The sequence below is a fragment of the Anoplophora glabripennis genome, unplaced genomic scaffold (assembly GCF_000390285.2).
Source record: "Anoplophora glabripennis isolate ALB-LARVAE unplaced genomic scaffold, Agla_2.0 scaffold123, whole genome shotgun sequence".
In the NCBI taxonomy this organism is placed as follows: domain Eukaryota; kingdom Metazoa; phylum Arthropoda; class Insecta; order Coleoptera; family Cerambycidae; genus Anoplophora; species Anoplophora glabripennis.
Window position 1 is genome coordinate 16,097 of NW_019417073.1, and position 25,245 is coordinate 41,341.

At 32.2% G+C, this 25,245-nt stretch overlaps 2 protein-coding genes across 2 annotated transcripts; both read right to left on the bottom strand.

Moving 5' to 3' along the window:
• Nucleotides 1–1,843: 1,843 nt before the first annotated feature.
• On the bottom strand, nt 1,844–13,314 carry LOC108903892 (nucleolar MIF4G domain-containing protein 1 homolog). The gene is made up of 11 exons (XM_018706234.1): nt 13,007–13,314; nt 12,735–12,939; nt 12,000–12,646; nt 9,092–9,203; nt 8,821–9,033; nt 7,519–7,837; nt 7,291–7,466; nt 6,998–7,182; nt 3,630–3,794; nt 3,442–3,573; nt 1,844–2,142 (listed from the first exon to the last, which is right to left on the bottom strand). The coding sequence occupies exons 1-11, from the start codon at nt 13,238–13,240 to the stop codon at nt 1,852–1,854; spliced, it is 2,679 nt and encodes an 892-aa protein (XP_018561750.1). The 5' UTR covers nt 13,241–13,314; the 3' UTR covers nt 1,844–1,851.
• Nucleotides 13,315–15,566: 2,252 nt separating this feature from the next.
• LOC108903898 (tRNA modification GTPase GTPBP3, mitochondrial) lies at nt 15,567–24,436 on the bottom strand. The gene is made up of 6 exons (XM_018706240.2): nt 24,263–24,436; nt 24,029–24,205; nt 23,697–23,920; nt 23,309–23,591; nt 19,584–20,076; nt 15,567–15,905 (listed from the first exon to the last, which is right to left on the bottom strand). Exons 1-6 carry the CDS (start codon nt 24,357–24,359, stop codon nt 15,650–15,652), a joined length of 1,530 nt encoding a protein of 509 aa, XP_018561756.1. The 5' UTR covers nt 24,360–24,436; the 3' UTR covers nt 15,567–15,649.
• Nucleotides 24,437–25,245: the final 809 nt, after the last annotated feature.

Genomic DNA, 25,245 nt, shown 5'->3' on the forward strand with positions numbered 1-25,245 from the left:
AATTTTTCGCAGCTCCGGCGATAATCGGTCTCACTTATGATGCAATAATTGCTTCACCGCCTTCAAACATTTGTGATGTTTTGCACAGGCCCTAGCCTCCAAAATGGACCACATGCTGTAATTCATCGGGTTGAGATCCAGGGAGTAGGGTGGCCATTCCTTTGTAGCAATAAAGCCCGGAAAATGGGCCTTGCATCAGTCCTGCGTTGTTTTTGCATTATGAGCTGGCACAAAATCCCGTTGGAACGTCAAATCTGTACCGCCGAAGTGCTGCTATGTCTAAACCTTCCTTGTCTCAAGTAAAATCAAGAGGGGTTTGCCGCTGGTGCAAAATCTGCCCCAAAACTATCAGCGATTGGGGGTTTTGGCGGCGTTTGACGATGGCAGGTAACCAGGGACCTCTGTGGACCAATTAGTATTGTTTTGACGATTACGGACTTGTTCCACGGTGAACAACTTCTCGTCTGTGAAGAGAATGGTTTCCCAGCCAGTACCTGCGACCCTCTGCTTGAGTTGGTGACATCCTTGCAGGCACAGGCACTTGTTGTCGTTCATAAGGAGTTGAGCTTTTTGGAGTTTGTACGGCTTAAGTCCTAGCTCCATTTTCACCATTTGCTGCACCGAATCCCAATTCATTCAGGTCTCACCAACAATTTTCCGCATAGACTTGAATTTCGTTACACTCACTTGTTGTTGATCTTTTGATTCCTGAACGTTTTATCAAGCTCTTTGAATCGTCGAACAGTGCACGCGAGAGCGTCATTTTAGGAATGTCAAGCAAACGAACAATTTCACATTGACTTTTTTCTTGACTTGGCAGATGAAAATCCCCATAGAACTACTAAAACCAAATGCCAACATGAATTTTCATTAATTTATAGAATGGAATGTGTCCACCGTTCGCCATGGACATTGTTTAGTAGACTAGTCTAGTAAACAACTGAAATAAGAACTGTTGCGAGCCTATACAATGATTCACAACTTATCCAAAAAAATTAGGGAATAGATGCGTGATGAAAAATAGAGCTATTGTAAAAAAAAATTTGTAGACGGAGAAAAAAATTATTGAAATTGTAGTATTTACAACCCTTACACCGCTGGGCTACTGTAGTCTCTAGTGTCATTAGCGTTGTGCGCTGTACGCAATGCGCTCCCTCTCTACGTGGCTCCAGGCGATTCCGAATAATAAAATCTGATTTTAGTATTAACGTTTTAGCGATAGCGTTTATATCAGTTGTTCAAGTGTCAAAAAGGGTTTATGTGTATAGCAACTCAGAGTTGATGGAGATCGTTTTATTTATGGTGAGGCATTTGTGTTAGTTTTGAATGTATCAATTTTAAATTTTATTAATCAATAATAACAATAACAGCAAAAACAGTTCAATTTGCTGATATAAAATAAGTGCTATACAATTGTATTTATTTCTTTCCTTGTCAATTGCACTACTTTTATTTGACATTCTAAACACATAACTCAATTAAATAGTATCAAATGAAAAATACGTTCACTAGTACAAAAAAGCACGGATAATCCGATAAAACAACAATTCATTGGGTATGGTACATGTTAGGACGTATTAAATTTTGTAACATTTTTTTTATTGTCACCGTGTAAAGACTAGGAAAAAATTGCAGTGTATTTCAAAGTGGAAGTCCGTTTTCGTGGTCTGAATGATTTTTTTTTTCAATTTCTGTGGGCACCACATGAAAGAGCATCCCCAAAAAACATGGAGTCAAGTAGGTTTCATTTGACTCCGCGTACAGGTGCAATGATGCCTGTGGTGCAACTATATCTTCTCGAAAATTCGATTTTGAGTGTTAATGGGTTAATAAAGAACTTCAATAAGTTTATCAAAATTTTATTTTGCTTTCTTTAGACATTAACACCTTTTCAACCATTTTAGATCTACTCTCTAATAATGATTTTTGTTCTTCTGGAATGCTTTCGGATTTCAAATTCCTCAGTAAGAAATGGTGAATAAATAAACGTAAACTCTCCCTAAACAACTTCAGTTTCTCAGATTGTGCGACCTTTTCAAATACAGAGAGGCAAGTGTTGAGATCTTTATGGAGCAGAATTCCTAACAAAATTTGTCTCATAAAACGAAGTGTGATTTTGTCTAATTCACCAAATTCCACAATCTGAAAGAAAATCAATGCTTATGTATTTATTATAAGAGGTACGAGGCATATCTACAAAGTAAGGGTACTGAGACTGATGCTCTGCAGTTTTTGTTCTTGACAAAGTTGGCAACACTGCATTCAAGGACAAGGTGATCTCAGTTGAGGACTGTTGTAGTGGCCTGTTGAAATGGGTGTTTCCACAAATCTCCAGATTTCTTCTACATGAAATCATTAGTGCAACACTTGATTATCGAAAATTGTGTGCGTGGTAGGTACCAAAACAGCTCACGGGAATTTATCGTGCCCTTCGAACTGGAAGGTGAACAATTCCTTGTCTGTATAGTTACTGGCGACGAAATGTGGAAGACCCACTACACCCCTGAGGCAAAAAGTCAATCAATGCAACAGCGATATCCGTCTTCACCATCAGCAAAAAATTCAAATTGAAGGTAATTTGTTTGGGAATGGGGTCAGTTTTTAAAGAAAACCAGTTTATTGGTTAGTCGACGTTTCGGCTATATTTAAGCCTTCTTCAGGACAATCCAAAAAAGGTTTTCCGTGTAACAAATAATCTAAATAATGGGGAGTAAAATAGGTAGTATGTTGCTGTATCAAAATAGTACATTACTCGATGTTGATTAAAATATCTATAGATCGATAGATAGATAGATTCATAGATATTTTAATCAACATCGAGTAATGTACTATTTTGATACAGCAACATACTACCTATTTTACTCCCCATTATTTAGATTATTTGTTACACGGAAAACCTTTTTTGGATTGTCCTGAAGAAGGCTTAAATATAGCCGAAACGTCGACTAACCAATGAACTGGTTTTCTTTAAAAACTGACCCCATTCCCAAACAAATTACCTTCAATTTAATCACTGGGTCATGAAAATACTCTAAAAAAAATTCAAAACCATTGAAAGCACTACAGAGGATGATATAGAACAAATGAAGGGAGTGTGCTTGAATGCACGTCTCCACACAGCTAACGCCATAAAGCAACTCAAATTCGTTCGGTTCACGGCACCTCCTGAGTTTGATCTTTTCCCTTCTGTGAAGATGTTTATGGATGAAAAAAGTTTTCTACCGATGATGAGGTCCACAGTTCCGTAAAACAATGAGCCCGAAAGGTGGTGGGAGATTTTTTTGACAAAGGTATCAGAAAGCTCACAAAGTGCATTGAGGTTGAAGGTGACTACGTCCAAAAATAGAGTGATGTACCTTTCCAAATATGTACATTTTATGTAAGTATATGTAAAAATAGAGTATTCTTACTTTGTGGATATGCCTCGTATGTTTTTGTTACCTTTAATGTGGATATTGGTAAACCCTTTTCTATAAACAAATGCGTTAACATCTTTGCAAGGTTGGACAACTGACTTCCAGAATGCTCTCCTAGTGATTTTAACTTATCCCAAATAGAACATTTAATATTCATCTAAAAATGACCTAATGTTATATTTCAGCTGAATTGAACTGAAATTGAATCTATACCTGATATTTCCTATCGTATTCACAAAATTTTTGAGCTAATACTGCATAATAGGGATTATACTGTTTTTCTTGTAAACAGCAATGTAAGATAATATTAATTATTTCTCTTTCTTGCTGATTTTTCAAATTTAAATGTAACAGTTTCTCAAATGCATCTAAGTAATCCTGGAAAATATTAAAATTAATGTCAACTTTTTCAAATGGGGAGTCTTATTTTTTGGTTTCATGAGTTTTTAACTACTTACTACTTCGTCAGCTAAAATGTCTACATCAGTTCTTATCCTATACAGTGTGTTACAAAAAAAGTAGGTTACGTTGTTCAACAGTAGGTTACGTTGTTTATGCGAAAATAATGGAACTTTCCTTATTCTATAATATGTATCAAAAAGTTACAAATTAAAAAATTATATATACAGGGTGTATCACGAAGACGACCCAGTAGAATTATCTCAAAAAGTAGTCAGAATTGAAATCTGAAAATTTGTAATAGTGTTAACTTCCTCTCACTTCTGGTTATAGCAGGTCATCATCAACTCTGTTATTTCAAATGGAACACTGTATATTTATGCATTTTTTAATTCTACTGCAAATTCTAGACTATTTTCATATATGGTACTATAGGCCAAAATGTGACAGTTTCCAAATTATCAATTTTTGACAAAAATTGAGGGATGTAAGTGATTTTTGAAAATAGAATAACTTCAATATTTTGCTTTATTTATTAATGAAATTTGGCATGGATAAAACCAGTTTACGTCAAATCTGCAAAAATTCATACAGTGTTTAAAAACGTGTGACCAATATTGTGATGTTGAAGTTGAATTTCAAATGGTACACCCTGTATATTATTACATTAATGGATGCAGAATTAAATTTAAAATAATGCTATAGTTCCCTAATTCCCAAAGTTAACAGTTCTTGTGTAAATTAGAAATTATTGGTTTCAACAGAGAAAAATCTACGAGTATAGCGGGGGTTTATTTAAAGATTCCCTCTTTTTAATTTAATATACCGAATTATTGTATTTGATGAAGGTATAACGATAACAAAAATTACAGTGTATTAATCAGATACCGTTTATTATTCAAATCTTTAATGCATCAAATCCACCGTAGATTTTTCTGTGTTGAAATCAATAATTTCCAATTTATACAAGAACTGTTAACTTTGGGTATAGGGAATTATAGTAACATTTTAAAGCAAATTTAATTGTGCATCCATTAATGTAATAATATACAGGGTGTACCATTTGAGATATTTGAGTATATTCAACTTTAACATCACAATATTAGCCACACGTTCTTAAACACTCTGTATAAATTTTTGCAAATTTGACATAAACTGGTTGAATTCGATTGCTTTTAAATTATCCATGCCAAATTTCATTAATACATAAAGCTAAATGTCGGATTTACTCTGTTTTCAAAAATCACTTGCATCCAACTTTTTTCGAAATTTGATAATAATTTGAAAACTGTCACATTTTGGCCTATAATACCTTATATGAAAATAGTGTAGAATTTGCGGAAGAATTAAAAAATTCATAAATATACAGTGTTCCAGTTGAAATAACAGTTGACTTCCGATATAACCGGAAGTGCGAGGAAGTTGACACTATTTTCATTGAATAGATCTTTTTTATAAACCCCTGTATACAAATTTTCAGATTTCAATTTTGACTGCTTTCTGAAATAATCCTACTGATGGGCCCTCTTCATGATACACCCTGTATATGAACTGTTTTATAAGATATTCAGTTGTGATTTTCATAAATTGATGCAAAAATGTAGGAAAGAAGGGTTGTGTAGTATACCCAATGACAATGGTTCAATTGTATTGTCCTTTGTGTCAAAACGTTTGTTTCTTTTTTCCTTTTCTATATTTTTTTCAAATATATGATGATATACTCTGTTGTTTAATTTTCTCCAATTTTTCGTGTGCGACAAACTAAGCTTTATTAAAATATCCATAGATAGTTACTGATCAAAATTTGCATAATGTCCATGAGTAAAATTAGTTACGCAACTTGGATTTTTTGAAAAAGTTTATTATTTGTCCTCGGCACAAATGTGGAAATGAAAACTAAAACCACAAATATTCCAGCATATTCAGCCCTTTCTCATTAAAATAATCTGTTTAAGTTTACAGAGGTGGTAGATATATTTAATATTGACATCTTAACGTTTGTCTTGTTTTCTGAGTTCTAATTTTGGCACACAGCTATCTGAATTTTAAATATAATTTCTAAAACTAGATAAGAAAATTAGGAGACGGTTTAACCAAAATCCTTTTTAAAATTGGTATTTTAAGACACAAAATTTTTTAGGAATGGGAAGCCTTAAATAAACTTACCAAAAATGTTCTATCACATATCTTAAGAAGTCGCAATGTTTAGTAAACTAAGCTTACAGCAATTCCCTTTCTCCTGTTCATGTTTCCATTTTTTTAATTAAAAATTAATAGAAAATTGTGCTAGTATGAGACGAAACTTGTATAAAATTACAACTCTATATCTTGAAAAAACAAGAGAGTTGTTAATAAAACCATTTTCTTTAATATTATGTTAAAGTTCTGTATCTTGAAAAAGACGTGCCTAAAAAAATGGCTTGACTTACTTTTTTGTAACACACTGTATATAACACTGTTCTTGAAATTTTCAAATTATTATTGCTTTGACAATTTCAATTTAAAAATACATAGCAAAATATGAAATATATGTAATATTGTACAATGTTTGTATTTATTTTAACATTTTAACCTCTCCACTTAAATGAAAAATGTTTGGATAGATCAATTTTTTATTTGATCAAAAATTTCTTAAGCGTTCTCTACATGACAAAGAGCTACGAGTTTAGTTTTTATTAAATTGTAGGTCGAGTGCATCCATTTAAATGAGCCCAAAATTGCAGAAAAAAAAATTGGATCAATACTTCTTAAAGTATTTTAAAAAATGTTTACTCTGAATAATGAATTTGCGATACCAACAACAAGAACCTTCAACCAGCCAAACTTCATTTACATCGCATCTTATATTTTTATACAAAATTATTGCTTTTGATATCTTTTTCTTTTAATAAACATGGACTTCAAATAAATACATTTGATCTCAAAAAATATATAGATTAATTCAGATTAATCCAGAGAATAAATGACCTACTACGAACAGAGGTCTGTTTGATTTGGTAAGTGAAAATAAAGATTTTTAGAAAGAAATAAAGATTGAATTACAGAAATCACTATTGATCAAATAAGAAATTGATTAGTCCAAGCATTTTTCTTTCTTTGTATAAAGAAATAAAGTTGGAGATGAGTGGGGGTAATGGAGATACCAGTTAAGCCTCGTACCATATTAGGAAAAAGTGACATACCTCTGCTGACATTATTATGCAAAAAATATTTCTTCTTGTGTTTGTGTTCATTCTTTGTTTCTTAGCTAATAATAATAATTTTTCAGAAAATCCATCAGCTTTAGCAGATTTACCCAATTTATCAATATTTTGAGTATTTCCAGTCCAAGCTGATCCAACTACCCACCATCTACCTCTCTCGTCAGCTGAAATGTTTTTAAGATAGTTTTAACATTATATCAGTTCATGTGTAAATTTTTTAAAATTTAGTTATTCAAATGGATAATCATAATGAAATATAAATGTTCAATTACCTTTAAGCAAATCTTCCAGTGAAATATTCAACTGAGTCACATAATTGCCTTTCCTTATAAAAGCCTTCATAATTTTTTTTAAATGCTCCGAATATGAGGTGTCATAATTTGGAATTTTCGTTACATTATTATTTTTAATAGCCAGTAGGATGTCCAACATAAATTTGACACGAGGGCTAAAAGATTATAAAATAAGTGATTTAAAATGATTTGAAGTCCCGTACTTACTTATCTTTTACTTCTTCGGATGCTGCCCCAGCTCGTTTCTGAATATCTAAAATGAAATTTTTCAAAGCTATTGGGTCATCTTTCCTCAGTGTAAAGCCGACACTTTTCAAGATATGTAAAATACATTCCACATCCTTTTCCTCAAATTTACTGGAAAGTTTATACAACATTTCATATAATAACTTCGCATCAAAAAGTTTGAAGTTATATAATTGCGATATTATATTTACAATGTTATCCAACTTTTTGTTCTCTACATCGTGGTTTGCATTCACAAATTCTTCAAATTTTTTCACAACAGACTGCAAAAAATGTGCACCTACAAAATTAGGTAAATTTAAATTATTCAGTAATTTCTTGATTTTTGCTCAAATTTGGAATCGGAAAATAATTGAAAAAGAGTTACTCCCATATGTGAAATTTTGTATATAATGCTAAGCGATCCATACACCTGATGAACATTTTTGCTTGCAGTTACGAGGGTTGTGTTTTATATTTCGGGAATGGACAATCCTAGTGTTTCCATATGACAACTGACATCCTATTGTAAAGTTTTACCTTTTGTTGGTATACTTATTCGGAACATTTTAATATATAGGTGATAATTGTGTTGTTTACAGTGACTTGAAAAATTCATTTCGGCCAAAAAATGGAATTATGTCGTGAACACTGATATTGCAAGATCGTCATGTGACTTACTGTGAGATTGAGGCATCTTTGGGTACTAGTCCATGAAGATACATCATTCTTCACCAGGACAATATAAGCTCTTACCCATCGTCTCAAACAAGAGACTTTTTGAGAATTGGAAGTCAAATTAATGAGTCATCCGCCGAACAGCTCTGATTTGGCACCCATTACTTTTTTTTTATTCCCGCACATCAAAAATAAATCATTAGGACGTTTTTCTATTCCTGAAGAACCAGTTGATGCGTTCAAAACTCATGTTTTGGAAGTACTAGGTACAATCAGAATGGAAAAAGTGCTTTGAAAATTGGTTCGAATACCTATTTTGAAAAACAGTTTCTTTTTTTGTTCTCTATTCTCAAAATATAAAAGGCAACCCTTGTACAAATAATTATTGTCAGAGGTAGATTACTTGTGGCAATCACATGACAAATTTATTCACAACAGAAAGGTATGAATATACATATAGTTTTACAGTACTGTAAAGCAATTCTAATGTGAAAAGTTGCATAATCTACGTCATCATGTTTTGTACCTCTTTTTTTGTGAAACAATGAAAAATCAAAACATAGCTAAATTAGTGTTATATTTTACGCATATGTCGTTCTAACTTACCAACTTCTGTACCAACATTAGCATGTAGAACTATTATCAATACAACATGCTCAATTAACAATCTCTCTGGCGTTATAACCTCGGACACTAATGATTCCATCATTAAATTTGTTAATGTTTCGCTCATATCGTTACGGCTATTATTCATATACATATTTTCAATTTGTGATGCGATGTTATGCATATTACTTTCTGCTAATCTATTTAAGAGACCTAAAATTATATATTTTTTTATATATTATATCATCTAGTATGTATTAACAATGGATACCTTTCAATTGTTTTTTAAGTCTATTCAGTGATTCTATTCGAGTTTTATCTTGTGACACATTTGTTTCTAATTTTGCTCTTATCGTTGGGGGTATGTATTTTTCTTCACTTTTCTAAAAAATATTAACATACAAAATAGTACTACCTATTTATTTGATATAGTAATATTTAAAAAACTTACTAAAATCAAGAAAAAAAATAATAAAATGATCTTTCATTAAACATTCACTGATAAGGAAATATATAAAAAAATATATGTATATATTACAAGCTGTTTTAGAATTTTTAGTAGCTTAATTTAAAATTTGAATTCGAATGATCAAAGTAAGAAAAATATTCTATGAAGGAATGTTCAAGGTTTAATTTACCTGTGTATTGAAATTAGAAAATAAATTCACTTTTCAAAAAAAATCTCTGAGGGTGTTTGTCATGGATTGATGGAACTTAGTCTAATTATTTGTGTAATTCAACACAAAATTTTTTTTAATTCGCATCCAAATATGTCAACCAGTGACGAAGATACTAGAAGTCACTATCATTATAAACCCAAGATATTTTATATCAGTGGCTATTTCGGATTTTTGGTTTGGACATATGATTAAAAATTAATTTTCTTTGTCAAATTACAACTTACAGATCTATATAATATGTAGTGTCACATACAAGCTGCTTCCCAACTCTGTGATTGTATTTATTTTTCAGTGTGAGGCAAGCAGAGTTAAATATGATAAACTTACTGTAAATTTAGCTGTAGTATTTACTTTTTATTTTTCATACTCTTGTGACTTGTGCAATGGGAGTAGGACAAATTAGTTTTTAAATTTATATGAAAAATCATTACAATACAAAAAATAAATTTAAAAGACAAGCCATATTTTATCGCAGCTTAGCCAACTTGATAGTTATAATTTTTAGTTACCAAGACACCTATAGGTAAGTATACTTAAAATCTGTGTCACATTACTTATTATATGTTTTAATGAAATACAAACTTGCATCAAAATTATCCTCACAGAAGGAGACAATGTTCGAGATATTTCTTTTAACATTTTTCTAGCCACTTCAAACTATTTATTTTGTCTTTTTGTGTCTATCGAGAAAGTTATAAAAACTTTTAAAGGGGTTTTAATAGACGCATTAGTACATTTTGGTATACCACTTTCTTGGCGGTATTTCACTTCTTACTTTTATAAACCATCCAACTCTACTATGTAGACCGTAATAAATATTAATGTCAACAGTAGATATTTCAACTATCGAAGCATTCAACTAATCAGTAATAACTGACCTCACAAACCTTAACCTTAACCTCGTGTACAGGTACGTAAATTTTCAAATGAGTATTGCCTTATTTCTTCGATCTTTTTCTCAAAATAAGCAAGACAATTTTTTATTGCATATTCAGTTGATTTCTATTAAATATAAAAATTTTTGAACCTGCCTATTCGATGATTATAATTTTTTCTATGAAAAAAAATCTTTCACTTGAAAAATGAACCATTTTTGTATTATTAATGATTATTAATGTTGCTAAACCCTTCAATATAACTTAAAACTAAAACAAATTTTGCATATTTTCGGTGAGGATAAAGTTTAACGGTTTTTTCAGACTTTCCATTAGACTTTGCAACCTTTTGTGAAACAAGTAGCCTTTAGTTACTTAAAACGAACTGAAGTACTTGGCAACAATTTTTAGGTCTAGGTCACTAACACTAATAATGAACATTTTTAATAGTCAAAACATTTAAAACTTATTGAAAACCTCTACAATAATTTCCAAGTTACATACTACATAAAAAGAGGTGAATATTTGTGGCTGTCAATGGGGTGTGGTCTGTTTCTTCAAGTTTTAGTAATCATCAGTTCTATTTTAGTTTTCATTATGGAAACAGTTTCTTATTGAGAAAATTATCAATGAACAAATGTTTAAGGGAAGTCATTTATATTTCCAGATTCTTATTTTAATTGCTTTTCCTTTTTATGAAACGACAGTGTGCCTATGGGGTGTGCTGTGCATTAATAAGTGCCCTAGAATTTACTTTAGAAGCTTCTTGAGCACAAACGAGAACAAATAAGCATAAATGAGAAAGATCTAAGGATTTAACTTCCACATGAAATAGTTATAAAATTAAAACATCAAACATTTTCATTCATATCAATAAATTTAATTTTAATATTTTTTGAAAATTCAGAATATTGAAAATGTTTCTATTATTAAAATGCGGAGCGATGCTTGTGTAGCGCGAAACTTAATAAAATTCTAAAACAATTTTTGTTTTGTATTGTTGAGCAGAATGTTCGCGCATAATAGGTTTTAGGTGTGCAAACATTTACAAATATTCACAAGTGCACACTGAGAACATTTTACAATACAAGATATAGAGACAACGTATAGAAACACTGATGACAACTGCAGGTTAAGTTAACTGCACATCTTTATGTATAATGATATCCAAATAGGCATGCACGAACACTTGTACAGACATAGAGCTATAGGTGAAGTACACAGTTCCAAAAAAGTTTTCATAGTGTCACTGTGACAAGTCAGTAGGTATTAAAAAAATATATTCTATTTGCAAATTAAAAAATGTTCTATTGGTAAAAAAATATTTCTGCCTATCAAGGTTTTCAGCTCAATTCATTTCATCAAATATTCTCTTCAAATTTGGAGACACCTTTTATTAATACCTGAATAAAGCAGATTTTACTTTTAAATAGATAAATAATTTTAATTAACTTCATTTTCATCATTTCATGTCAGACATTTTTTTAGTGTGAATTTTTCTAAAATTTGAAGTATCTGAAATATGATTACACATTGTTTTTATTTCTCAAATTCAAATTTTAAGTTTGACTTAAATCCTGAAAATATTTGCTTAAATTAAAAATATACTTCTTTATGAACTTACGGTTACAATAGCACCATCGTTAGTTCTCAATCTACCATAAATATCTTCCCAAGTTCCATCTTCATTTTGTTTCATAGTACCTTCAGTATCAAAATTTTTTTCAGATTCAGAAACTTGATCTTCATTAGAAATATCTCCTTCAACTGCAGGATTTGTATCTAAACTGTTTAATTTTACTTTTTTATCTCTAGTTGGACTGGTGTTTGACCCTTTCCCTTTCTTTCTTTTTGTAGCTTTGCCAACTTCCCCTACATTATTTTTACTCTTTTGTTCTTTGACTTTTTCTTTTTTTGTACTGTATTTTTCATTTTCTACAGTCTCTGAATCTGTTTCGTATTCACTTTGATCATTTATATTATCATTCTCTTCTTCGCTCAGTTCCTCCGATTCACCATTCATATCTTCATCTTCACTTTGATCATTTATATCATCATTCTCTTCTTCGCTAAGTTGCTCCGATTCACTATTCATATCTTCATCTGAGTCAGTATCCTCAATGGAAGAATCATTTTCTTTCTCCTTCGTACCATTAGCTTGACCAGTCATCAACGTGAAATCTTCTTCAAATTCATTATTTGCTTCATTTAATTCCTGTTCAGTTGCTATCGTAGAACTCATGGTTTCCGAATCACAAACTTCCAGTAAATCTTAACAATAAAAATCATAGCAAAATATTAGTTTTACACCTAAACCTTTCTCACAAACTTACACACTGATTGGATTGGAAATACTTACAATCTAAGCCATCTTCCGTAAAACTTTTTGGAATAGATTTAGATTTGCGTTTATTTAATTTTAAGTGTTTTTCTAATTGTTTTATATTACGGTCTTCATCAACATTAGCGTCTAGTAGTTGTTTCATTCTTTGTTTCGTCATCTCTTTCTGAAGTTTATTTTTCTCCTTTTGTTCTTTATTTCTTATTGCTTCTATACTAAGAACCTAAAATATTGTTTACAATTAATAATTTACAAATGGATTTTACTAAGTTTTTAGGTTATGTACTTACCTTATTGGATACTGTATCATTTTTCACTTTTTGTTTTTTAAAATCGGCCGTTTTCTGTTCTTTTATATTGTTAGAAGAACTTTTATTTGGATTTAAAACAAATTTGCCAGGTTTATTTCGATTTCTATAAAATTCATTACGTTTAATTTTCTTTCCTTTTCGTTTATCTTTACGTAATTGTTTCCTTGTTACTTTTGAATTAGATTTTGGTGGTTTATTACGTCGTATAGCCATAATAAATAAAAATGTATACGACCAAATAAAAACTAAATATAAAATCACACTTTAAAGATGAACCCTAACCTCACTAACTAGACTACTTTCTACTTCTTCTTCCAAAATATGTATCGGTCCTATCCTATCGCCCGCATTCAATTTTAGTTTATTATAAGACAATACGATCAAAAATATGAAAGTAAGTAGTGCAAGGGTCTGGGGGGCTTTGATTTTGGCAAAATAGTACCTATTAGCCACATACTTCTATACATACATATACAAAGCATTTTGAAGGGGATGGGGAATTGAAGCCAAAAAGTGGGGGTGTTGCACTTTGTGATTATACGCACGCGCTATGATTCATTTTTTCCATTGGTCGGTTTGTCGGTTAACGTCATAGTCATTTCCGAAGATAGGTTATGAATTTGAATAGAAAGACAGCTGAAAATGATTTGGCAAACAAAAAAAAGGAAAGGAAACGAGACAGACCCTTAAAAAACATGGGACCAAGGACGAAGTAGTGGCAGAAGACTTAAAGAAAAGAGGAACAAACTGGCAAAAAGGGATGAATCTAACAAAAAATAAAAAGGAAGATAAAATTTGTTTAGAAGTAAAAATGTATATCTTTACACCCTATGGATACTTAAAGGTTTTATTGATTGAGGATTTTTATTAATTAAGGGTAATGTATTGATGAAATTGGCTAAAGCAAATTTTTACGTGTCCAATCAGTAGCTAGAAATTCCACATTTTACTAATGCATGAGACTTCGTGTTTCATGGTGAACTCTTACTGTTATATATTAAAAGGAGGCGAGTAGTTTCCCTTTATATATTTTTTGTAAATGTCGCAAGAATTTATTTTTATAACCTGTGAAGTTACAAAGCACGCTATGTATGGTACCACATCTACATACGGTGAAAGGTCAAACATGGTTTTTACGTGATCATGTTCAAATAAAGAAACGACACTTAATGTACCTACTTGTGTTTGGAACACAAACTGGATCAGTTATTTTATTTGAAAAATAATACCTGGGGACAATTTATATCTAAAATCGGCACTGCTTCAATGTGTTCTAAGATCTTGACTAGGTTTGCATTGTATATTTAATAAAATAAGACTTGATATTTAGCATATATTAGAAAATCAAATTGAATCTGGTACCGTGAATCACGAAACACTTAGGTTAATATGATTGATATGATTTATTATTATTTATATATGTGTTAGTTAAGGTAGATAACTCGTTATCATTTTTATGTATATTTGTACATAAAGTGTATTTTTATATGAATTTTTGTGATGTGTCTATTTTAAATTTCAAAAAATGTTTACTATTTTATATAAATAACACACTTTTACTCTCTTTTGGATTCCGTTTTATTGTACCCATTTTATTTTACATTCACTATCTAACATTCTCATAAATTACAATTAACAAGTTGTATAATTAGATATACAAAATAATAATTGGTAATTTTACTCTGTTAATAGTAGGTACATCAGTTATTAAATTTCATTTGAAATAATCCGCTAAAATTTCGAGCTTGCGCAAAATTGACAAAATGTAACATGTACACTTTTTATCCCCACTTTTTGGGAACAAGGTCATTAATGTAAAAGATGCAGTTCTTGGTATATGTATGTATAGAGGTATGTGCTTTTAGCAACTAATAACAAGTTCAGAGTAACTCCAAATTGCTATTAGCTACTATTTTTACCAAATCGAAAGGCCCTCTGATATGTAGTTTGAAACACTTGAAAACATTTTAAATCATACTAATGAATCACGCTGATTTCAAATTATACTTTGAAAATCACCAGTGAAAGAATTCGTCTTCGAGTTGAAATGTCTTGCCTGTATTTCGCAAAAGCAGGATAGATAAGAATGAATAATATTAAAGGTCATAATTAAGAATTAAGATAAACAGTTTTAATAAATATACATATTTTTAAATTACTTCATGTGATGACTGATAAACATGATTTGAAAACATATTTCTCCAAGGCCTGTGGCTTTAATTTAAACTGCCTACATTTTTAAATAAATCTCAAATCAGTTTTAACTTTAACCATTTCCACCACTTGAGTTAAGATAGCCAGTTAATAATTCTATAAGTTGTGACAAGAGTCTGTGCATAAATCGAGAATTTTTCAAATATCAGGAAAAATAGTGGTTTGCACTTTAAGCAGGATGGCAATCTTCAAACCAAATCAGAACATTCCCACTAATTCAGGGCCTAGAAATGAGACCTTAGCCAAAATTATTAAGTTGTGTGTGTTAAAAGATTATTATTTTATCATATAATTTGTTATTTATAACCCTTAAAGTAAACAATTCACAATTCATAAAGAGAAGGTGTTTTGAAACAACTTGGACAAAAATAGGCACTACAAAAAATATATTAATTTCTAAAAGACATTTTATTTTCCAATACAAAAATCTTTAAATATAATATCCAGTAAATTATCTGTTGTTACAGTACCTACTAATTTTCCCAGATGCCTTAATGCTTTTCTTAGATGTTCTGCCAGAAGCACTAGATCTGGTGAAATGTCGGGTTGATTAGTATAGTGAGAGTATTTTAAAAATAGATTTAGGCTATTTAAACAGTCAGTCAGATGCTGCCGGTGTCTCTGTTGGTTCATACTTGGATGGTCTTGTGAAGGTTCCCCACATCTGAAATAAAATATTTAATTTTTAATTTAAACCCTAAACACAAAGCCTACAATTTTTCTTTTTCTTTTTTTTTTTTTGTGAAATATGGTATTTATTTATATAGAGTACAGAGTGTCCTAACTAAGCTCCATAGTCTTGCAGCTGTCTTATGATTAATTTTAGCAAAACATAAATTTTATAGTGTATCTGTCAAGAATATTTTCGTTTTATTAGTCCAGGAGTTTCAAGGCCAAAACCTTCCAGATGAGGCTGTTGTTAGACGTAGATTAGATTTTAGTAAAAATCGCTGGAAAAGAATATATACAATCAAAATATAAGTTAGCACTAGGTAAAAAAGTTGTGATATTTGCAGAAAAACTCAAAGAAACGCAAAAATACGCAAGAATTACATATTTCGTCTCTCATTTTACAACATAACTTTTGAAAATATGCAGTTTAGAGAAAAAATCATTACTAATGAAATTATTTGTTATAAAATTTCCAACAAGAATTGTTTTGATACTCGCGCATGTCATATTCTTGTTGCTAGATAGCTAAGACAGCATAAAGTGATGAAAATCGAAGTAATTTTGAAGCGTTCAACTGACAGGTAAGAAATTGTCCCATTCTACAAAAAATGTGGATTTAAGTATTACAGAATAGTTATAGTATTACCCAAATGAAATACCAAAACCCGAACCAAATCGGTCTGATAATTTTCACTTGAGACATTTGTGAATTAATTTCAGCATGAAATGTTATTACATTTTTGCGTTAATGCTGGGGTTAAAGTTGGGGATTTTAATAGGGACTGATTTTTTTACACATACTTGGATCCCTTAAGCGCTCAATGTCTCAAATTCAATGACTTCTATTTTATGATTTCTTTTTTAAATCCATATACTTAGCAAACTTTTTTTAGTACTCTGATATATTTTCCAATCCGCAAAACCGCTTCACAAAATTAATAATTTATAATCAAAATTTTTCGAACATTTAAAATTGTTCCAGAAGTTGTTAAGAAAAAGAAAATTGATATAACATATAACGGTTATACAGTCAAAGTTCCTTAAACATGGTTCCCATATTTGCGGATTCGCTATTTGCAGACCAAAAAATTGTGACCACTTCCTGTATTCACAGGTGAAAAATTCTGTATTGGCGGACCCAAAACTAACAATACATATTGTATTTTTAGAATAATGTGTATTTACTTGTTAAAATAAATAAGTAGGTATCAAAATAGTTATAAACAAACAAATCTTAGTGTCATGATGCCGAAAGTCCTTTGACAAAAGTTGTTGCTGACGCCGCTCGCTTACACACGCCACTATGACCTTTGATAAATGTGACATTAAACTTACCTGAGTGAAGGTTTACGGATGGCAAATGAGCTTTGTGATATCTTGTGATGATAAACATTGATTCGTCTATGGAAAAAAGTCATGTTTTTAAGAAGTAAATTGATAATGCCACAGCTGAATACTAATTCGCCTTAAAAGACCTTTTATTAGCTGGAAAACAAGAAAAAATCACGCCTAAAACTGATAATAATAATTAATATTGTTAAAATTTATCTCGATAAATTACTTTTATTATATTTTTTTATTATTTTGCAACATTGGAACGTATCCCCTATATTTCCATACAAAATGCCGCTCCGTATTCGCGGTACATTTTCGAATAAGGAGCTTTGACTGTATATGATAATTAAGCATGTGTAAAAAAATTTGCGCCAATTAAAATGCTTAATTTTAACCCCAGCATTAAATTAATTAACAAATGGTTCATGCCAAAACTATCAGACCGATTTGGATTGGGTTTTGGGTTTTCGTTTTGTGATACTTAGTACTTAAATTCACATTTATAACATAATTGGACAATTTCTTATCTGACAGTCAAATGCTTTCAAAGTGCCTTGATTTTCATCACTTTTTTACCCTGTTTTGGCTAGCTAGCAGATGTTGCGCTAACTTATATTTTCATTGTATGTATATATTATTTTCGAGCAATTTTTACTAATATCTAATATAAGCCAAGCAACAGCATGCCAATATATAGTGTTCCTGGATAAAGCCTTCATAAATGATTACAAGCCACATGACCAGTAATTTTGTTTGGAACAGTAATTTTATTTCCTTCATGTTGGCAAATAAACGGTGGTAAAATTAAAACAATAAGATCAAGATTACATTGAAACGCAATATTCTGCTTCATCGGCTGTGATTGGTGTAATTTTTCATGAGATTCTATTCAACCAATCAGCGATCGCATTATGGCCCGCACAGGCGTAACGGTTTATCATTGTTTATTGGAAACGAATCATTAATATTGGTGACATCAAGATTTACGGAATTTTCGTTACCGGTACCAACAGTGCTAAGTTGCCTAAGCTCGATGGTCATAGGGCCTTTAAACGTTTATGGAGACTGAACTTCATGACGAAAATGTTTCATTTTCGAGTTTTGCAACCATTCATTTTTTAAAAGTCCAAATGTAAGGTTTTCGTTAACTTCAAACATCTGGACGAAAGATACAGATTAGTAGTTTTCACATATCAGAGTCAAAGATTATGTTTTTAATTGGTAGGAAACATTTCCTCTTAGACGGAGTTGCATGTACGATAATCCAAACTAAAATAAAAAATATTGTTTATTTTCATAACAATTTACTTGGTTGTAAAGCTTAGACATTTAGTTATTTTTCAACATAGTGTCCATTTCTATCCAAGCATTTTTGGAGAAACTGCTCAACTTTTGTATCCCCATGTCGCAGAACTCTGCCGAATATCTGTTAAGGAAACGAGTAACCTCTTCTTTGACTTCATCGTCGGTCTGGAAGCGAAGTCCACCTAAGTGTTCCTTCAATTTCAGGAACAAGTGGTAATCACTAGGGGCTAGGTCCGGACTATACGGGGGGTGGGGAATGACAACCTAATCTTTTCAGTCTTTCTGTAAGCATTTGTGGGACCCACCGTGCACTCGTTGTGGTACTCCAATTTTTCAGACAAAATTCTAAGGAACCCAAAGTGCCAGTTCACTGATGGTTAACCCGCGATCTTCAATCAGTAGTTTCTCGACCTTTTCGACATTCTCTGAAATGGACGGTGTTCCGCTCCGGTCTTCATCGTGAATATTCATGCGACCAGCAGTGAACTCCCTACACCACTTGCGAACGTGTTGCACAGACATGCACTTTTCACCATAAACTTGGCACAACTGACCATGAATGTCTACAGGTGGAACTCTTTTCGCGTTTAAAAACTGTATAACAGCATGGATTTCACACTTGGCGGTAGCAACTATCGGGACTTCCACCGCGGACGACTGTTAGGCCAACACTAAACGGCAGAGATAAGCAGGGAATATTGGGATCGAGAGTGGGAGATCTGCTGCACGTGGCAGTGTTTCCAGATTCTGCCTAATACCTCTCCTTGCGGAACTACCGCTTTGGGAACCTTACTTTTGAATCAACCCTCATAGGCTACTTAATTAATTTTTTTAAAAGGAGCATCAATATTGTTTGCCACCGTTAGATACAGGATTAAATCATCTTTATTTTGATATAAGGTTGTTTATGTTGTCCGAAACGTTTTTTGCTCAAATTATTACTATGATAGCTGTTGAACAATGGAGCTCGGTTGGGCCGCCTATGTACTTAATTTTTAGCAATGTAGAAAACAAGGCAGGTGTTACTTACAATACTTTCAGTCTTTTTGAAATAGTTTGCACTAAATTAGTAATTCCATCTTCGGTTTTGCAGGAGACTGGAACTACAACTTCATCCCTTACATTAAAATTTTCATCATTTTTTAAATCGGTCTTATTTAGTATTACTAGACACTGTTTTGTAAATAAGCGTTCAAAATTTTCAGTATTACAATCATTAAGTAAACTATCTAAGTGTAATGTTTTAATGTACTCTTTTACATAAGTAATAAGTGTTTTATCTACATTTTTAGTTTTCCACGTTATGTATTTTTCTGCATCCACAACCAGGAGAACAAGATCAGACTTTTTATAAAGTTTTAAAGCCCTGCTAATTCCTTCTTTTTCCACAACGTCTTGTGTTTGCGATCTCAATCCAGCAGTATCCGCTAACACTAAAGGGTAGCCACCTATGTTCAAGGTAACTTCTAGGATGTCTCTAGTTGTTCCTTCAATAGGAGTTACAATAGCAGCTGGCCGCTTGCCTAAAGATATGAGAACTTATTAGTTGGTTACTTTTTTAAGTTATTCATATTAATCGCATATAAATTTAAACAAAAACCTCCTTACAGTGATATGGGCGTAGGATATAAGATTATAAAATTTTTTCTACAGGGTGATGTGATTTTTTTTGCTGATACCGATAAGGAGTCGTCCATTAATCACGTGAGGTTTTTTGGCCACTTTTTTACACCCTCCCTCCCCCCTGGTGGGTGAGGTTGTAAGCTATGCCCCTATCTAACATCGCGTGTATTTTTTTTTTTTGTTAAAAAAAACTTCAATATTTTCAGAATATTTTATGAAAAAAATATAAAAAACAGCGGCGGTTGTCAGCCAGCGCGAGCGGGGCGACGGACGATCTTACAAAGATCGACTATGTCAATTGCGCGTTGCTTATCGTGATGTCATATCACAGCTCACAGCAAGGCATTCTCGGGCACGGTTGCGCGAAAATATACACGTGATATGAAACAATACCCCCCCTTCCTCCATTGTGAGCAATAGTGATGTTATCCAAAGCCCCCCTCCCCTATTTGGATCTCACGTGATTAATGGTTGACTCCTAATCTGTCATTAACGATATTTTTAAGGTTGATACTGACAAATATATATTGGTCCATTAGCTGATACTGGTAGTTCTTTATCATTTTAATGTATGCACTTAAATCTGCTAATTTAACTAACTTAAAATATTTATAATAAAAACATAAACCCGATAGGTAAATACCTAATATTTTAGGGCAAGTACGGCCTAGTGAAAAGCAATGCTGATTGTGGTTAGTATTTGGTCACCCACAATCAGAAAAGGCTAGTTTCCTTGTCTAAGCAATCTTAAGTAAAAGTGGGGTTTTGGCAAAATTTTCAGCTGGGGTTTTGTGATGTAATGAAGCTTGCCTAAAATTTCTTTGATATCTATATTTTTAATTAATAATTTTTAATGTTGATATTTTTGCAAATGTTAAATTCAGACATTTAACAGAAACAACAAATAAGTAGGGAAATATATTTCTGGAAACCTGATTTTTCTATTTTCTATTTCTGTGGCCAATTAATATATTTTTTAACATTTCCAGACACTTTCAGTGATTTAATTAAAAAATGTTTTTTCACTAAATAGAATGATTTCAAACATTCAAAATATGGGTGAATCTACAGTATTTAGATTGCGACGGCCCATTAATAAATCTTATTCAACAATTAATTAATTTATTGTCTGTATCAATAATATTATCTTTTATTTAGACCACATATTCAAATTACGATAACTATTTCACTTTAGGCATTTATATGATAAAATAGTGAAAAATGTATACTCCTCTGGCTTGTCCCATTAGCAACTTTTACTAGAATTTTAAACATAATTTTTTTTATTTGACTACTACAATATTATTTCAATTATAATCATGTAACTAAATAAACGTCAACACATTTTCGCAAATTAAGTTGTAAAAATAATTATGAACATAATAATAATGATAAATTTTGACGCCACCAGAAAAAAGTGTCACCAGTGTCACCCTCACCTGGCAAAAACACATGATCAAAATATCGGGTAACAATTACAAACACAGATCTTTGACTTTAAGCGATACGTATTGAATATAATGAATTTTCCAACACGCGCCATTATTCCATGGCTAGAAATTGGCCTCAATGATTTGGGATCGAGGGGGATTATCCCTCTTTATCCTGCCTCATCTCATGTAGGCCTGGACAGCCTTCGTAGGTGGGCCCCATCCGTCGTCTACCCCGACCGCAAATGCGGCCGGTGTACGCGCTTTGTGGGACCTCCTTTTGTCCTGGCTGGGGCCCGCCGGCTAGGGCCTTTTTTTCTGGCGCTCTTCTTGCTTTAATTTTCCAACAAGCTAACTGCGTTGAGCTTATTCAAACTAAAATCGCGTCAGTGGCTGTTACGCTGTCTTAGAGCTTGCTTGCGCTGGTATACATATATTTTTATATTTTATCATTACATAATTTTGCACTGATTAAAAACAATATTAATTGTGACCAGGAGTCATGAATAACTTTTAATTGTAATAACAAGTACATGTTTAATTGTAATTCGATGATATGTGCGATTTTGGTACTTCTCTGGCGTCACTCCTCTGGTAGTTTGTACGCCAGGGGAAACACATGTAATCCAGGGGAATGACAAAAAATGTAACTTGATAGTTAATATTTTAATACTTTATTTTACATGTTTTAGTTAGTTGCTTATGATAAACATAAGCCAAATATCGCGATGAACGTCAAAAAAAACAAACGAGAGAAGAGAGACTGGAAATTTGTCACTGCTCTGTGCATAGTGTCACTCCCCTGACCATACATTTTCCCCTGGTGCCTGTAAATCTTAAAAAATAGAAATATCTTCTGGTCCTTATCACTACAGATATATAAATATTGCCAACTTGTGAAATAATTAATACTATATTAAACTGATTAATTTTTCTTTGGGGACACCGAAAATACATTTACTGTATAAACACCCATATAACACTTATTTACACAACAGAATATTACCTAGGATATTACTTAAAAGATGATAATTTAAATTTAACAGAAGTCTATTAAAAATGTTTCATGATTAATAACTTTTAATAGAACTTATAAGGGTGTATGACTGTCATTCACAAAATAGATCTTAGATTCATTGAGAAATAAAAAAATACAATATGCATTTGAAAATAAAATAAATCAATGTGGATAAATTTATTTGATGAATTTTATTTCAAATAATTTTTCATATAATTAGCAGATTTAAGAGGAATACGTTCCAAGACATCCAAAAATTTATTTTAGGTACAGTTACTTATTAAAAAATACTTGCCTATGCATTATTATTTATTCCGAAGTGCTCAGATTTGCGATAAAAAAATGTGTATTTCCTGTCAAAAACATTTTAAAAAGCAACGTTTTTCGAAAATTTTATATTTATTTTATATTTTAATTGATATGTGATTATGTAAAAAAGAGTTTACAATCGTTTCTTGCAAGTTTTAACAGGGGTATCTAGGAAACCTTGTAATCTGCAATAAACCCTGTAATCTGGACTATATTTTAAAATATTCCAGTTTATGGAACAGAATTATTATTGAATTAGTTATTAGCTACTTTCAATTTGGATTACTTCAGACAGCACTTTTAATAAAGTAACATATTTCTTTTGTTCCCACTTAGTTTGATAAAAAGAATTGAATATTTTACAAAATCACTCACATAGTATATTTAGCAGACTACTCTTTCCAGCATTAGGTTCGCCTAAAATCACCGTCTTCACACCATTACGCAAAATTTCCCCTTTATGACCATTAGATAAATGATTTTCAATTTCATTACACAATTTTCTTACAATTTCCATTACCTCCTGTATGAGATTTTGCTCTAAAGTATCAGTCTCGTCAAAATCTATATGAGCTTCTACACTGGCGACACACTTGATAAGTTCTTTTTTCCACTTATTGTAGAGATTACTTAGTGAACCTTGAGTTTGTAGAAATGCCTAAAAAATTCACTACTGTGGTCTACTTGACAAAAACAATTATGGAAATATTTTAATAGAATAGGTAAATAATTTTTTTTGTTAATCTTTTAAATTAAGACCCACTTGTTTTCTTTGAATTTCAGTTTCTGCTTGTAATAAGTCTGCTAAGCCTTCAACTTCTGTAAGATCTAGTTTTGCATTATGAAATGCTCTCTTGGTAAACTCTCCTGGCTCCGCAAGCCGCAATTTTGGAATGGAACTTAAAGCATCGAAAACTGCATTTATTACTGCCAAACCTCCATGAACTTGTAATTCGAAACTATCTTCTCCTGTAAAACTCTTAGGACCTAGAAATAAAAGGTTTTTAATACATATTCATTCGAAGCAGTTATACTAATTTGTGAAATTCGTAGGAAAATCTTGAATACAGTAAGTATGTCATTTATTTAATTTACCAGGAAACCACAAAATAAGTCCCTTGTCCAAAATTTCATGTGTTTTTGGATGTAGTATGCTTCTTAAAACAGCCGTTCTAGGTTTTGGGAGATCTGACAAATTTGTAACTAGTTTTAGAGCGTTCCCTGAATTTGTTCCAGATATTCGAATTACAGCAACTCCACACTTTCCTTGACCTTAAGGAAGAAAAATAATGTTTTATATGTAATAAATCTTTCCCATCATATACAAACCTGAAGAGAGTGCAAATATAGTATCAGAAGAGCATGATCGGATTAAATTTGATGATAAGAAATTAAAACTAGTTAACATTTTAGGTAATTTTAACATACTTATTATCTGAATTATAATTATTTAAATAATAACAAAAAACACATTTTGTGAGGTTATAAACGCAAACCATCATAGACCATAGACCTTGTACCACTATGAAGTATGAACATAGACAAAGACGGAAAGTATGAACATGAACTATGACTATGAGAGACTAGCAAGGGAAGTCAATCACCTTGATGTGTGCAAGGACTGTAAGGGAGATGATGTGGGTAAATACTGGTATAGCGGTCACCGGTACAAACACCGGCGAATGAACCTTTCTTATAAGTAAACGCATAAACAAAGGTAAAAGTCCTGTAAAAGTTCCCGCGCTAGCCGAAGGGCCACCTTAGCAAGGCGCATCCCAGGCTGCATAGCCGCTAGTGATGGGCTGCTAAATAGCAGCCTGCTTTTTTAAACTGCTATTAGGTTCGTAATAATTCTAACTGCTACGAGCTTCAAAATTAGCTGCTATTTTTAGTAGCAACTAATATTTTAAAATATTTACTGTGACTGGTGACTGGCGCGGACCTCCACGCCATTATTTCATGACTACGCTCGCCATTATTCTATGGCTAGAAATTGGCCTCAATGATTTGGGATCGAGGGGGATTATCCCTCTTTATCCTGCCTCATCTCGTGTAGGCCTGGACAGCCTTCGTAGGTGGGCCCCATCCGTCGTCTACCCCGACCGCAAATGCGGCCGGTGTAGGCGCTTTGTGGGACCTCCTTTTGTCCTGGCTGGGCCCCGCCGGCTAGGGCCCTTTCTTCTGGCGCTCTTCTTGCTTCGCCGGCTCGTCTGTGTAAACCCCGGGGGTAGTGTCATGTTTATGTGTGGTATGGTTGGGTAGGGTAGTGCGGCTATGCAGCCTGGGATGCGCTTTGCTAAGGTGGCCCTTAG